Below are 16024 nucleotides of genomic sequence, written 5' to 3'. Positions count from 1 at the left end.
CATTGCCAGGATTGCAGGCTCGATCCACAGTATGGGGCGTGCAGGAGTCAGCCAATCAGTGATTCTCTCTCATCATTGATGTTTCTTTCTTTTTTTCTTGTAACAGCTTTATTGAGATATAATTCACATACCACACAATTCACATATTTAATATGTATAATTCAATAGTTTTTAGTATATGTAGAGTTGTGCAACCACTAATCTCCTTTCTATTTCTATGGATTTGCCCTATTCTGGACATTTCATATCAATGAAATCAGCCAATATGTGGTGTTTTATGACTGACTGACTTTCGCTTAGCATAATGTTTTCTTCAAAAGTTCACCTATGTTGTACTGTGTATTAGTACTTTGTTTCTTTTTTTTTCTTTATTGACTAAGGTATTGCATACATGTCCTTATCCCCCCATTGCCCTCAACCCCCCAGTCATGCCCTCACCCCCTGGTGTCTGTGTCCATTGGTTAGGCTTATATGCATGCATACAAGTCCTTTGGTTGATCTCTCCCCCTTACCCCCACCCTCCCCTACTTTCACTCTGAGGTTTGACGGTGTGATCGATGCTTCTCTGTCTCTGGATCTGTTTTAGTTAATCAGTTTATGTTGTTCATTATATCCCACAAATGAGTGAGATCATGTGATATTTATATTTCTTTGATTCTGACAGGCTTATTTCACTTAGTATAATGCTCTCCATTTCCATCCATGCTGTTGCAAATGGTCAGAATTCCTTCTTTTTTACAGTAGTGTAGTATTCCATTGTGTAGATGTACCACAAGTGCTAACAAGGATGCAGAGAAAAAGGAACCCTCTTGCACTGATGGTGGGAATGCAGACTGGTGCAGCCACTGTGGAGAACAGTATGGAGTTTCCTCAAAAAACTAAAAATGAAATTCCCATTTGGCCCAGTGATCCCACTTCTAGGAATATATCCCACCAATTAGAACCACCAATCAGAAAGGATATATGCACCCCCATGTTCATAGCAGCACAGTTTACCATAGCTAAGATTTGGAATCATCACTGATGTTTCTATCTCTCTTCCTCTCCCTTCCTCTCTCAAATAAATAAAAATATGTTTTAAAAACATAATAAAGATAGTTGGGGCTTTTTTTTACATGGAGACCTAAGAGTGTCTCTCCTTCCTCACTCCATGTAGTCCCCACCTCTCCTACCTGCCCTTCCCCTCTCTAAGCTTCCATACCGATTTCCTCCTCACTTGCAAGCCCTGAGTATGTAGAAGGTGACACACTGTTATCAAATGTCAACTGCTGAAGGCTTAGAGCTTGCTCACTTTCACCAAGGGTTTAGGAAAGGATTCTGAGTTTTTGCCCTTGTCTAAGAAAGGAAATCAAATTGACTTAAATTTTCATTTTCTTTAAAAGTAAGTCTTATAATCAGACAAATTACTCAAGTTCCTCAATGAGTCCTGCCCCATTCCTCATTCTTTTATCAAAAAGTTTATAAAAAGTTGGATGATGGGAGAATTTGGATTAGTTATGAGCTTTTCTAAAATTTTTTGAATTAAGTGTAATTACAGATTACATAACTGAAATACATAATTTAGCTGATTCAGACAATCATAAATATATGTTTTGGGGGTCAAAGTATGAAGCATTTTTTTACCTTTCCCAGAACACTTTCATCTTAACACATTGCGGATGGATCATGAGAATTCTCTCTTCATATTACACAGTGTTTTACAAAGATACTAGCTTGTAAGCATATGTAATCAATAACTTCAAAATGCAATGGGTATTTAATTTTAAAGCGTGCCTTTAACATTTATGTAAAACATTTTTGTACTGTTCAACAGAAATTTATCTGGCTACTACGTAAAGCTAGCAATAAAACTACTGGACCGCAATGTGTTTAACATATCTTTAAAGAGAAACTTACTTATTCTTTTATTTAGCAAATTAGAGGCTCGTTGCACGAAATTCGTGCACGAGGGCAGGGGGTGTCCCTCAGCCCAGCCTGCACCCTCTCCAATCTGGGACCCCTTGAGGGATGTCCCACTGGGATCGGGCCTAAACAGGCGGTCAGACATCCATCTCACAATCCAGGACTGCTGGCTCCCAACTGCCCTCCCCTGCAGGCCTGGGTCCACCCCAACTGTCCTCCCCTGCAGGCCTTGTCCTCCCCCAACTGCCCTCCCCTGCAGGCCTTGTCCCCCTTAACTGCCCTCCCCTACAGGCCTGCCCCCCCCAATTGCCCTCTCCTGCAGGCCTGGTCCCTCCCAACTGCCCTCCCCTGCTGGCCTGGTACCCCTAACTGCCCTCCCTGCTGGCCTGATCACCCACAACTGCCCTCCCCTGCTGGCCTGGTCACCCCTAACTTCCCACAACTGCCCCCCCCCTGCAGGCCATCTTGTGTCCACATGGGGGCAGCCATCTTGTGTCTTGGTGTGCTGGTCAATTTGCATATTACTCTTTTATTAGATAGGATACTAATATTTACTATCCTATCCAGAATTAACATCATATAATTCTGCGGAATTTATTGAAGTACTCATTTCTTAGCACCTATGCTCTTTATAAATGTAATTGAAGCCAATGATTATTTTTTTATTTTTACAAATATTTTATCTATTAAGTTAGTTAATCCTCACCCAAGGACAGTTTTCCATTGATTTTTAAAGAGAGTGAAACATCTATGTGAGAGAGACACATTGATTGGTTGCCTCTCACACACTCCCCAACCGGGCCTACAACTGAGGTACATGCCCTTGACCAGAGTCAAACCTGTGACCCTTCAGTCCATGGGCTGACACTATCCACTGAGCCAAACTGGTCAAGGATTAACCCTGATACTCTTCCTAGCACATTTTTAAAATTCTTTTTAAATCTTTCAATAAAAGTAATTCCTCTTTTCCCACTGACTGATATATTTTTATTAATTCAGTTGGTTTTGGGGGCATGGATATGTGATAGAGCAAGTAGAATTGTTGCTGACTCCAGCAATTCTGGTTGTTCTAGAGTAGTTTATATCAGCTTTTCTTATCCTCTGTTTAGAAAATAATATTTTCAAAAAATTGCATCTTTTTAAATTTAAATAGTTAGAAAGCCTTTTAAAAAAACATTTTGACATTGTAAGTATTTTCTAACATTTAAAATTTAATATAATTCATTGATGAATTATGGTTGTTTGATATTTATATTTATACTAGAGGCCCGGTGCACGAAATTCATGCATGGGGGCAGGAAGTCCCTCAGCCCGGCCTGCACCCTCTCCAATCCAGGACCCCTCAGGGGATGTTCAACTGCCGGGACATCCCTCTTGCAATCTGGGACCACTGGCTCCTAACCACTCGCCTGCCTGCCTGCATGATCACCCCTAACCTCTCTGCCTGCCTGCCTGATTGCCCCTAATTGCTCTCCCCTGCTGGCCTAATTGCCCCTAACTGCTCTTCCCTGCCAGCCTGATCGCCCCTAACTGCTCTCCCCTGCTGGCCTAATTGCCCCTAACTGCTCTTCCCTGCCAGCCTGATCGCCCCTAACTGCTCTCCCCTGCCAGCCTGATCGCCCCTAACCGCCTCTGCCTTGACCCCTGCCACTGTGGCTTTGTCCGGAAGGATCTCTGGTCTAATTAGCATATTACCATTTTATTAGTATAGATTTATATGATCAGTAATAAGTGAAGTGTAATTACACAAAAAGATTTGCCATAATAAAAACTATACTAGCTATTTTCCCTATTACATGAAATAACTATAGTTACTTATCTGTTGCTCTATTTATTTCTCTTCCTAGATGAATATGTCAAACCTTTCACACCAGAGAAAGCAAAAGAAATTATCATGTCTTTACAGCAACCTGCAGTCTTCTGTAATATGGTTTTTGATTGGCCAGCACAACACTGGACTGCTGAGCACCTTTCCAAGGTCCTTCATGGCAAGCAGATACGATTTAGGATGGGAATGAAAAGTACAGATACAGGTAGGTATGATTACCGCAAGTAATCATAACAATAATGTCTCTTCAATAGCTTTTCCACATTCCCAGCAGTGTGTTCTTTATCTTTAGAAAATCCTTTATTTCTAATTTTCCTTTTGACCATTTTCAGATAGGGAATATTTTATTGGAAGTTTTAGGATAGTTTGTGTTAAGATTTTTTTTTAAAGAATAAACAACCTATAGTTTATAACCTCATCTATATATATAAAAGCCTAAACGATTGTCTGACTGTTTGCCTGTCCGACCTGTAGCTATGACACGCAATGACCACCAGAGGGTAGACGCTCAATGCAGGAGCTACTAAGCTGTGGCAACTTGGCAGCTGCAATTCTTGGATGATACACCCGGAACCGGAGAGGAGGGAGCCCGATTCCGGGGTGCGTCACCCAAGAACCGCCCTCTTGCAATCTGGGACCCCTTGGGGGATGTCGGAGAGCTGGTTTTGGCCGGATCCTCGCAGGCCATACTGAGGGACCCCACCAGTGCAGGAATCTGTGCACTGGGCCTCTAGTATAAAATGTTTTTCTTCAAGTATGTGGCAAGTGCTTAATATTTGCTAATCTGCTATTATTTCTGTTCCCACATGACTGAAAATAACCAATAGTAATCTAATAGTTGCTCCCACTTTTGACTTGCGTAGAATGTGTCCTTTTATGTGTGGCTTCAGGCACTATTTTATAGTGCTCAGTCTTGGTTGAAATTTTATCTCTCTGCCTTAACAGCTGCCTGACCTCCATTGCAGCTAATATGTAAAGCTATTTTCTTATTCTCTTAAGCAATTAGATTTTGCTAGCTCCCTCTTCTTCCCTGAATACTTGTAATGTTTTGATTTCTTTGCCTTATAGTCAGATAGCACAATTATTGTTACCTCTCAGAATCCTATATAGTAAAAGGCCAATATGCAAATTGACCAAACGACAGAAGGACCAGTGGCTATGAAGCACACTGACCACCAGGGGGCAGACGTTCAATGCAGGAGCTGCCCCCTGGTGGTCAGTGAGCTCTCACAGGGGGAGCGCCACTCAGCCAGAAGCTGGGCTCACAGCTGGTGAGAGCAGCAGTGGTGGCAGGAGCCTCTCTGGCCTCCACAGCAGTGCTAAGGATGTCCAACTACCAGCTTAGGTTCGCTCCCCCTGGTGGGCCTATGTCGGCAGTCGGACATCCCCTGAGGGCTCCTGGACTGCAAGAGGGTGCAGGCCGGGCTGAGGGACCCCCCGCCCCCCAAGTGCACGAATTTCATGCACTGGGCCTCTAGTAGTTAATATAAGAGAAGGATATCGTTTCTAATCTAAAGGAGTCCACAACATTGTCTGGCTTCAGAATGTGTGTTTAACTTATATTTAAATATGGGCAGGTTTGGTAGTCTAGAAATTGAGCATTTTTTTAAAATATTTTTTATTAAGGTATTATATGTGTACATATCTTAACATTGCCCCCCCCCACCCCAATCCCATACATGCCCTCACACCCCAATGTTTTGCATCCGTTGGTTACTCTTACATACATGCATATAAGTCCTTCAGTTGATCTCTTATTTCCCCCACCTCTCCCTAACCTTACCGCTGTAATTTGACAGTCTGTTCGATGCTTTACTGCCTCTGTATCTATCTTTTTGTTCATTAGTTTATAATGTTTTTCATTATCCCCAGATGAGTGAGGTCATGTGATATTTTTCTTTCATTGACTGGCTTATTTCACTTAGCATAATGTTCTCTAATTCCATCCAGGTGCCTACAAATGGTAGTAATTCCTTCTGTTTTATGGCAGCATAGTATTCCATTGTGTAGATGTACCGTAGTTTTCTGATCCAGTCATCTGCTGACGGGCACCTAGGCTGTTTCCAAATCTTAGCTATTGTAAATTGTGCTGCTATGAACATAGGGGTGCATATATCCTTTCTGATTGGTGTTTCTAGTTTCTTAGGATATATTCCTAGAAGTGGGATTACTGGATCAAATGGGAGTTCCATTTTTAGATTTTTGAGGCAACTCCATACTGTTCTCCACAGTGGCTGCACCAGTCTGCATTCCCACCAGCAGTGCACGAGGGTTCCTTTTTCTCCACATCCTCGCCAGCACTTGTCGTTTGTTGATTTGTTGATGATAGCCATCTGGTGTGAGATGGTATCGCATTGTCGTTTTGATTTGCATCTCTCGGATAATTAGTGACTTTGAGCATGTTTTCATGTGTCTCTTGGCCTTCCTTCTGTCTTCTTTAGAAAAGATTCTATTTAGATCTGTTGCCCATTTTTTTATTGGATCATTTATCTTCCTTTTATTAAGTTGTATAAGCTGCCTGTAGATGTTGGAAATTAAACCTTTATCAGGGATAATATTTGCAAATATGTTCTCCCATACAGTGGGGTTTCTTGTTGTTTTGTTGATGGTTTCTTTTGCTGTGCAAAAGCTTTTTATTTTGATGTAGTCCCATTTGTTTATTTTCTCTTTGGCTTCCATTGCCCTAGGGGCAATATCAGTGAAAAAGTTCTTTTGGCATATGTCTGAGATTTTGCTGCCTGTGGATTCCTCTAGTATTTTTATGGTTTCCCGTCTTATATTTAAGTCCTGTAACCATTTTGAGTTTATTTTTGTGTATGGTGTAAGTTGGTGATCTAGTTTCATTTTTTTGCATGTATCTGTCCAATTTTCCCAACACCATTTATTAAAGAGACTGTCTTGACTCCATTGTATATTCATGCCTCCTTTGTCAAATATTAATTGCGCATATTGGTTTGGGTCGATATCTGGATTCTCTATTCTGTTCCATTGATCTATATGTCTGTTCTTGTGCCAGTACCAGGCTGTTTTGATGACAGTGGCTTTGTAATACAGCTTGAAATCTGGTATTGAGATCCCTCCTACTTTATTCTTCTCTCTCAGGATTGCTGTGGCTATTCGGGGTCTTTTTTTATCCCAGATGAATTTTTGGAGAGTTCGTTCTAGGTCTGTGAAATATGCCATTGGTATTTTAATGGGGAGTGCATTGAATCTATAGATTGATTTGGGTAGTATGGACATTTTAATGATGTTGATTCTACCAATCCATGAACATGGTATGTTCTTCCATCTGTTTACATCTTCCTCTATCTCTTTTTTCAGTGTCCTGTAGTTTTCCGCGTATAGGTCTTTTACCTCCTTGGTTAGGTTTATTCCTAAGTATCTTAATTTTTTTGGTGCGATGGAAAATGGGATTGCTTTTTTAGTCTCTCTTTCTGTAAGTTCACTGTTGGTGTATAGAAATGCCATAGATTTCTTGGCGTTAATTTTGTATCCTGCTACATTGCCAAATTCATTTATTAAGCCTGTTAGTTTTTTGATGGAGTCTTTCGGGTTTTTTATGTACAATATCATGTCATCTGCAAATAAGGACAGCTTTACTTCTTCTTTTCCAATTTGGATGCCTTTTATTTCTTCTTCTTGTCTAATTGCAGTGGCTAATACTTCCAGTACTATGTCAAACAGCAGTGGTGAGAGTGGGCATCCCTGTCTTGTTCCTGTTCTTAGGGGAAATGGTTTTAGTTTTTGCCCATTGAGTATGATGTTAGCTGTGGGTTTATCATATATAGCTTTTATTATGTTGAGGTATGATCCTTCTATTCCCACCTTGTTGAGAGTTTTTATCAAGAAAGGGTGTTGGATTTTGTCAAATGCTTTTTCTGCATCAATTGATATGACTATGTGATTTTTATCTCTCAATTTGTTTATGCGATGTATCACATTTATTGACTTGCGGATATTGTACCATCCTTGCATCCCTGGGATAAACCCTACTTGGTCATGGTGTATGATCTTTCTGATGTACTGCTGGATCCGATTTGCTAGAATTTTGTTGAGGATTTTGGCATCTACATTCATGGGGGATATTGGCCTGTAATTCTCCTTCATTGTGTTGTCTTTATCTGGTTTTGGTATTAGGGTGATGCTGGCTTCATAGAAGGAGCTTGGAAGAGTTCCTTCCTCTTGAATTTTTTGGAATAGTCTGAGGAGGATAGGTTTTAGTTCTTCCTTGAATGTTTGGTAAAACTCTCCTGTGAAGCCGTCTGGCCCTGGGCTTTTGTTTGCTGGAAGCTCTTTGATGACTGCTTCAATTTCTTCCATAGTTACTGGCATGTTGAGCTGTTTAGATTCTTCCTGATTGAGTTTTGGAAGGTTATATTTTTCTAGGAATATGTCCATTTCCTCCAGGTTGTCCAGTTTGTTGGAATAGAGTAGTTCGTAGTATTTTTTAGCAATCCTTTGTATTTCGGTGGGATCTGTTGTTATTTCACCTCTTTCATTTCTAATTTTGTTTATTTGGGTCCTCTCTCTTTGCTTCTTGGTGAGCCTGGCTAGAGGTTCATCAATCTTGTTTATCCTTTCAAAGAACCAGCTCTTGGTTTTGTTGATCTTTTGTATTGTTTCTTTGGTCTCTATGTCGTTTATTTCCACTCTGATCTTTATTATTTCCTTCCTTCTACTTACACTGGGCTTTTCTTGTTGCTCTCTTTCTAACTCTTTGAGTTGTAGGGTTAGGTAATTTATTACCATTGTTTCTTGTTTTTTGCAGTAGGCTTGTAGAGCTATGAACTTCCCTCTCAAGACTGCTTTCGCTGTGTCCCATAGATTTTGGATTGTAGTGTTTTCATTGTCATTTGTTGCCATGATGTTTTTTATTTCTTCTTTGATCTCTCTGGTAACCCAGTCATGGTTTAATAGCATGCTGTTTAGTCTCCATATGTTTGATTTCTTTGGGTTGTTTTTATTGTAGTTGATTTCCAGTTTTATGCCACTGTGGTCTGAGAAGATGCTTGATATGATTTCTATCTTCTTGAATTTGAAGAGACTTTGCCTATGTCCCAACATATGGTCTTTTTTTGAAAATGACCCATGTGCACTTGAGAAGAATGTATATTCTATGGCTTTGGGGTGAAATGTTCTGAAGATGTCAATTAATTCCATCTGGTCTAGTGAGTCATTTAGGATTGATGTTTCTTTGCTGATTTTTTGTTTAGAGGATTTGTCCAATGGTGATAGTGCGGTATTAAAGTCTCCTACTATGATTGTATTGCTGTCAATCTCTCCCTTGATATCCTCCAGGAGTTTTTTTATGTATTTGGGTGCTCCTGTATTGGGTGCATATATGTTTACCAGAGTTATTTCTTCTGTTGGATTGCTCCCTTTAGTATTATGAAGTGGCCTTCCTTATCTCTTGTTATGTCCTTCAGTTTGAGATCTAATTTGTCAGATATAAGTATTGCTACCCCAGCTTTTTTTTTTCAGTTCCATTTGCCTGGAAAACCTTTTTCCATCCCTTCACCCTCAGTCTGTGTGCGTCTTTTTTCTGAGGTGGGTTTCTTGTAGACAGCAGATATATGGGTCGTGTTTTCTTATCCAATCTGTTACCCTATGTCTTTTGATTGGGGCTTTTAATCCATTTACATTTAAAGTTATTATTGACACGTACTTATTTGTCGCCATTCCTATTCTTTACCCCTGTGTTACTTCTTCGCTTCCTATTTCTTTTTTTTTTCTTTTTTTTTTTACAGCAGACCCTTTAGCATTTCTTGCATTGCTGGTTTGGTGGTAATAAATTCCCTTAGTCTTTTTTTTGTCTGTGAAGCTCCTGATTTCACCTTCAATTTTGATTGATAGCCTTGCTGGGTACAGTATTCTTGGATTCAGACCCTTCCTTTGCATGACTTTGTATATTTCATTCCATTCCCTTCTGGCCTGATGAGTTTCTGTTGAGAAATCAGTTGCTAATCTGATGGGGGTTCCTTTGTATGTAACTTTCTGTCTCTCTCTTGCTACTTTTAAGATTCTTATTTTGTCATTGGTGTTTGCCAATTTAATTATAATGTGCCTTGGCGTCGGTCTTTTGGGGTTCATTTTGCTTGGGACTCTGTGAGCTTCTTGGATTTGTGTGGGTTTTTTCTTCCCTATATCAGGGAAATTTTCTGTCACTATTTCTTCAAAGAGGTTTTCTATTCCTTGCTCAAATTCCTTTCCTTCTGGAACCCCTATTATGTGGATGTTGTTTTGTTTCGTGTTGTCCCAAAGTTCCCTTAGGCTCTCCTCCTGCCTTTTAATTTTTTTTTCTAGAAGTTGCTCTACTTGGGTATTTTTTCGCATCTTGTCTTCTAGCTCACTGATACGGTCCTCCGCTTCTAGTCTACTCTTGATGCTTTCTATTGAGTTCTTTACAGCAGCGATGTCATTTTTCATTTCTTCTTGGTTCTTCTTCATTTCCTCTTGGTTCTTGCTCATTTTGTCGAATTTGTCTTCCATTCTTTTCAACCACCTTATGACCATTTCTCTGAATTCTTTCTCTGGAAGGTTGCTTGCCTCCATTTCGTTTACTTCCTTTTCTGGTGATGCCTGCTTTTCTTTCATATGCGGGCTGTTTCTTTGTCTCCCCATGGTCTCTCTTCTCTGGGTGTCTGGTTATGTAGTTCTCTCTCTCTCCTTATCCCAGGCGAAATCTGACCTTTCAGTGGGGGAGTGTAGAGCTCCTCTGAACCCGTGTGTTTGCGCCAATTGGGGAGCGTTGTTCTGGGGCTCGCAGCTGTTCCGTGGGTGCCGCAGTTGTGGATTCTTAGGCTTCCAATAAGCTCCACTTTCCGGATCAAGATCTAGAAATTTAGCATTTTAAGTATTGCTGTGAGGTGATATGAATCTACTAACTGAGACAGAGTTTAAAAAATTATCCGTCTTCTCAAAGCCTCTTTCTTTCATGTTGACCTTCTAGTGGATCTCATAGAATTATTTGGTTTTTGGTGTCTAAACTCTCTTTGTATTCCCATGCCAGACCGAAATGTTTTTGCTGTATTTTTTAAATTAAATGCTAGACCAGCAGCAGCCACATAAAAATCAGCTTGTGCTTTTTCCTTCTTGATTGTAGTCAGATAAATCTTCCACTCATTGAAGACAATAATTTGGAGAGAAATAGGACGTAATTTTTCCTCCCATCCTGGTTAGACTCCAAATACAATACTACTACTAATAGCTAGCAGTTATTGAGAGCTATTGTGTCAGTCACTGGTCTAAGTGCTCTGTGGATATTAACTCTTAATCTTCTTCAGACTTATAGATGAGTCACAGTAATTTGACATTTTCAAATTGATACTTAAGCATAAAAGAAAGTAGAAAGTCTTTGTGGTTGTGACAACTCCTTTGAGTTTTTACTAAAGATATTTTGTTCTTTTTAAAAATTAAAATAAAATGCACATAATGAAAAGTTCACCATTTTAAGTATACAGTGGTTTTAGCATATTCACCATGTTGGGCAACATCATCACTGTCTAATTCTAGAACATTTTCATCGCTCCCTAAAGAAGCCCAGTACCCCTTCAGCAGTCACCCTCTATTCTTCCTCACGCCAGTCCCTGGCAACCACTAACCTACTTTCTGTTTTTATTGATTTGACTATTTTGGGCACATCATATAAATGTAATCATACAATATTGTGGCTTTCTGTGCTAGTTTCTTTCACTCACATAGCATGTTTTCAAGATTCATCCTTGTCGTAGCATGTGTCTGTACTTCATTTATTTTTATTACTGAACTAGAGGCCCAATGCACAAAATGCGTGCACAGGTAGGGTCCCTAGGCCTGACCAGCAATCAGGGCCAATCAGGGCCTTCTGGCTGCCAACTGGGGCCTTTCTTTGTTCCACATTGCCCCCTGGTGGTCAGTGCACATCACTCCCGGTTGAATTTCCACAGGGACAAATTGCATAGTAGGCTTTTATATTTATAGATAATATTCCATTATGTGTATATATCACATTTTGTTTATCCATTAATCAGTTTCTGGCTATTTGGGTTGTTTCCACTCTTAGGCTATTATAAATTAGGCTGCTATGAACATTTATGTACAAGTTTTTGTGTGGACATATGTTTTCATTTCTCCTGGGTTTATACCTAGAAGTGGAATTGCCAAGTCATACAGTAACTCTGTATTAAACCTTTTGAGGAACTGCCAAACTGTTTTCCAAAGCAGCTGAACCATCTTACATTCCCACCCCAATGTATGAGTGTCCAAGTTCTCTGTCCTTGCCAACAGTTAACTCCATTTTTTATTCTGGCCATTCTAGTGGGTGTGAATTATTATCTCATTATGCTTTTGATACACATTTCCCTTGACTAATGATGTTAAGCATCTTTTCATATGCTTATTGACCACTTGGGTATCTTTTTTCGAGAAATGCCTATTCAGATGCTTTGCCCATTTTCTAATTGAGATGTTTTTTGCTTTTGGGTGGTTTGTTGTGTTCTGTTTTTTGTTTTTGGGGGTTTTTTTGGTCTTTTGTTGTTGAGTTGTAAAATAGTTTTTTATGTATTCTGGATACTAAATCTTAAAGTTATTCTTTGAGTATAAATGCAATTCTGCCACAAGCAATAAGAGAGCTGACTCGGAGTCAGCTTGCATGGATTCACATTTTGGCTTACTGTGTGATTTTGGGTAAGTAACTTAACTTCTCTGTAATAGAGTAAATGTGTTCATGTACATAAAACATTTAGAACAGTGCCTAGCACATAGTAAATGCTCAATAAATGTTATTTAAAACATAAATAATTTTAAAATAAAAATATGACTTGCTTATTATAGAGAATATTAAAAAAAAATAGGGAGATCCAGAGAAATTAAAAAGCACTTGGTCCTATTACCAAAGTGGTCATATGTCCATATACGCCTTTTTGTCTTTTAAAAATAATGTATTAATGTTCATAGCCTGCTTTTTTTTTTTAACTTAACATTCTGAGCAGCTTCTCTTAACATTAAATGTGACTTTTAAATGGCTACCTAATATTCCATTATATGATAGTACCATGATGTATTTTTTAAATTCTCTTATTTTGATATTTAAATTGCTTAGAAGTTTTAAATTTTTAAATAGGACTGGAGTAAACAACTTTGAAAATAAATCTTGTCCAGGTTTGTGGTTATTTCTCTAGAATAGATTTCTAAAAGGATCATGACTAGGTCAAGGGATATGACCATTATCATCAGTAGCAACAATACTCATGAAGCTTCTTAACACAGGAACCCTCTGAGTCATTCGGAATGCCTCTCTTAAGTGGTGTTCGGTGATTTGATGACTTACACCCTAAATATCTAGTAGCAACCTGCTTCTCTCTTCCTCCATGGCCATCCTCTAGTTGGGGTTACCCTGCTTTCTCTCCTTCCAGTATCCTTATCTATAGTACCACTGCACCTCCCGCTCTCCCTACCTAGGCTATTCTTCATACTGAAACCAGAGACAGTTTTTGTGGGTTTTTTTAAACTCATTTCTCTGCTTAAACCCTTAAATGGCTTCTCATTACCTTTAGGCTAAAGGTCAAAATTTTGTTTTGGTGTAGAAAGCTGTATTTGTCTCATCAGCTTAATCCCTCTTCCTGAGCTCAAGCCAAACAAGCATTTCTGCATTTTTTGTATTTCTAGAGATTGGTTTCTTACCTCAGGGCCTTTGTGTCTGTAGTCTAGCCATGCTTCTCTCTGTTCCTCTTTCCCCTTACTCCACCTTTACCTAGTTAATTTCTCTTCTTCCTTCAGATATTAGCTCAAATGGCATTTTCTCCTGGAAGTCTTTCCTGACCACATCTCCCTCCCTCACCCCCAAATGTGTGATTCTTAAATTATCTCAGAGCACCCACTATTTCTTAGTAACATTTAGCATAGTTATAATAACTGATTAGTTATGTCAGTAATGAACTGTTTTAAAGTCTCTCTTCCCATGAAGAAGTTCACTTTCTCATGGTGGACTGAGCTCCTAATGGACATTCAGATATTTGTGTGGGGTGAAGAATGAAAGACCTCTGATACTACGGCCCAGCTCTTTGCAGACGGCACTTTTTTAAAAATAATCTTGCTTGGGATGTTGAACACACAATACAACATATAGATGATATAGACTGTATCCTGAATAATTATTTTTAATGTATTTTTTTTATTGATTTCAGAGAGGAAGGGAGAGGGAGAGAGAGAGATAGAAATATCAGTGATGAGAAGGATTCATTGATTGGCTGCCTCCTGCACACCCCCTACTGGAGATTGAGCCCACAACCCGGGCATGTGCCTCCGACCGCAATCGAACCCTGACCTGGTTCATAGGTTAACCACTGAGTCATGCCAGGCAGGCTGAAACCTATATAATTTTATTAACCAATGTCACCCCAATAAATTCAGTTAAAAAGAAATGAAAACAATTTTGCTGATAGGTGAAAAATAACATCTCATGAGTTTAATTAACATTTCTTTGGTTGCTGGTGATGTTGAACATGTATTCATGTTTAGTGGCAATTGTATTTTCTTTCTGGAATTGTTCTTTGACTATTCCTTATTGTGCTTTCAGGTTTTTGAGGGTGTTTTTTTTTAAATAAATTCCTTACATATTAAGAATACTGTATTTGTTACTGATCTTACCAGACTAAAGGGGTCCATTTGCCAGCACCCATCAAAGCCCAATAAGATGTGACCAAGAGTTTACAGCAAAGAAAGTAAAGATTTATTTAAGGAAATGGCACAAGCCCACAGTCACAGGTAAGCTAGTGCTCTAAAACCTGGCTCCAGGAGGGACCACACAGGGACAGATTATGTATGGGGAAAATTAGTAATCATGGTGATTTTGGGAGTTGGGGTTGTAGGCTCTTCTGATTGGTTGGGGCCAACGTAGGAAATAGTTGACCATTGTTTCAGGTCCTAAGGTCAACCATCGTGTTGTTCTGCCTAGCTCTGTGAGGGCGTGGCCAGTGGGGTCCTTCTGCTTTTATGGGCCTGGGCCTGAAACACAACTGAGGTCAAGATGTGTGATTGGTTTTACCACGGCTCTGTTTCTGTGGTCAGCAGACTTGAGGCTTCGTTCTTAAGACAGTTGATGCTGACTGGAGTCTGATGTCCTAAGGCAGGGGTGGGCAAACTTTTTGACTCGAGGGCCACAATGGGTTCTTAAACTGGACCGGAGGGCCGGAACAAAAGCATGAATGGAGTGTTTGTATGAACTAACATAAATTCAAAGTAAAGGAGCGGAGGGGAGAGCAAGAGAACCCTCCGCTCTTTCGGCTCCGCGGGCCGGATAGAACAGCCGAAGGGGCTGGGCCGTAGTTTGCCCATGGCTGTCCTAAGGGCTTAAGCATTAAAAAAGAGAGAGGATTGGCAGAAAGGAGAATGGATCATGTTAAAGAAATGCAGTTTCTACATGGATACACTAATGTGTTTCCCACGTTATTATTTGCCTTCTGATTTTGCTTCATTTTTTACCTTTTTATATAGTCAAATCATATAATTCATTAATATTTTTAATCTTATTTATTTAGAAATTTCTTCTGTATCCTGAAAATAAATACTTTTTAAAATATATATATTTTTGTATTTCAGAGAGAGAGATAGAAACATCAATGATGAGAGGGAATCATTGATCAGCTGTTTCCTGCATGCCCCCCACTAGCGATTGAGCCCCCAACTTGGGCATGTGCCCTGACCAGGAATCAAACCACGACCTCCTGGTTCATAGGCCGTCGCTCAACACTGAGCCATGCCAGCCAGGTCTGAAAATAAATATTCTAATATTTTTTAATAGCTTAATGATTTCTTTTTTGTATCTTACTCAATAAAAGCTTTTTTTCAGAAGAGCTTTTCACTTTAATGTTTAACAACTGAATCAGCCAATAGTAAGGATAGTTTTTAGTTTTAAGGTTAAAACTGTGTCTTTTTATAAAAAATCTTAGATTATTTTACTATTTTATTTAAAAATGAATGGTTAATTTAGTAGTGTTTTTAAACATTTTTTATTAAATTTATTGGGGTGACATTGGTTAATAAAATTATACAGATTACAATTCTATAATATATCTGCATATTGCATTATGTGTTTACCACCCAAAGTTCGATCTCTTTCATCACCATATGTTTGATCCTCTTTATCCTTTGATACCTTCCCTCCACGTCCCTTTTCCTCTGGTAACCACCATACCATTGTCTGTGTCTTGGAGTTTTTGTTTGTTTTATTTGTTCATTTGTTGCTTCCAGTTTTATATCCCGTACTAGAGGCCCAATGCACAAAATTCGTGCGAGGATAGGCTCTCGTAGCCCTGG

At 39.3% G+C, this 16024-nt stretch overlaps 1 protein-coding gene across 5 annotated transcripts in view; it reads left to right on the top strand.

The window, feature by feature from the left end:
- HSPBAP1 (HSPB1 associated protein 1) overlaps nucleotides 1-16024 on the top strand; it is a 57945-nt gene that overhangs the window by 13724 nt on the left and 28197 nt on the right. For 3 of the 5 annotated variants that reach the window (XM_080655724.1, XM_080655722.1, XM_080655723.1), the window contains one exon: nucleotides 3750-3935. In XM_080655724.1, the coding sequence (XP_080511850.1) occupies nucleotides 3797-3935 (139 nt within the window). In that variant the 5' untranslated portion in view covers nucleotides 3750-3796. Of the gene's footprint in view, nucleotides 1-3749; nucleotides 3936-15321; nucleotides 15476-16024 lie in introns of those variants that run through there. The other 2 variants (XM_080655725.1, XM_080655726.1) reach the window with 2 other exon arrangements.

This window comes from Plecotus auritus (genome assembly GCF_963455305.1).
Source record: "Plecotus auritus genome assembly, chromosome: 2".
Classification (NCBI taxonomy): Eukaryota; Metazoa; Chordata; class Mammalia; order Chiroptera; family Vespertilionidae; genus Plecotus; species Plecotus auritus.
The sequence above is the reverse complement of the archived record's forward strand: the minus strand, read 5'-3'. Positions and strand labels throughout refer to the sequence as shown.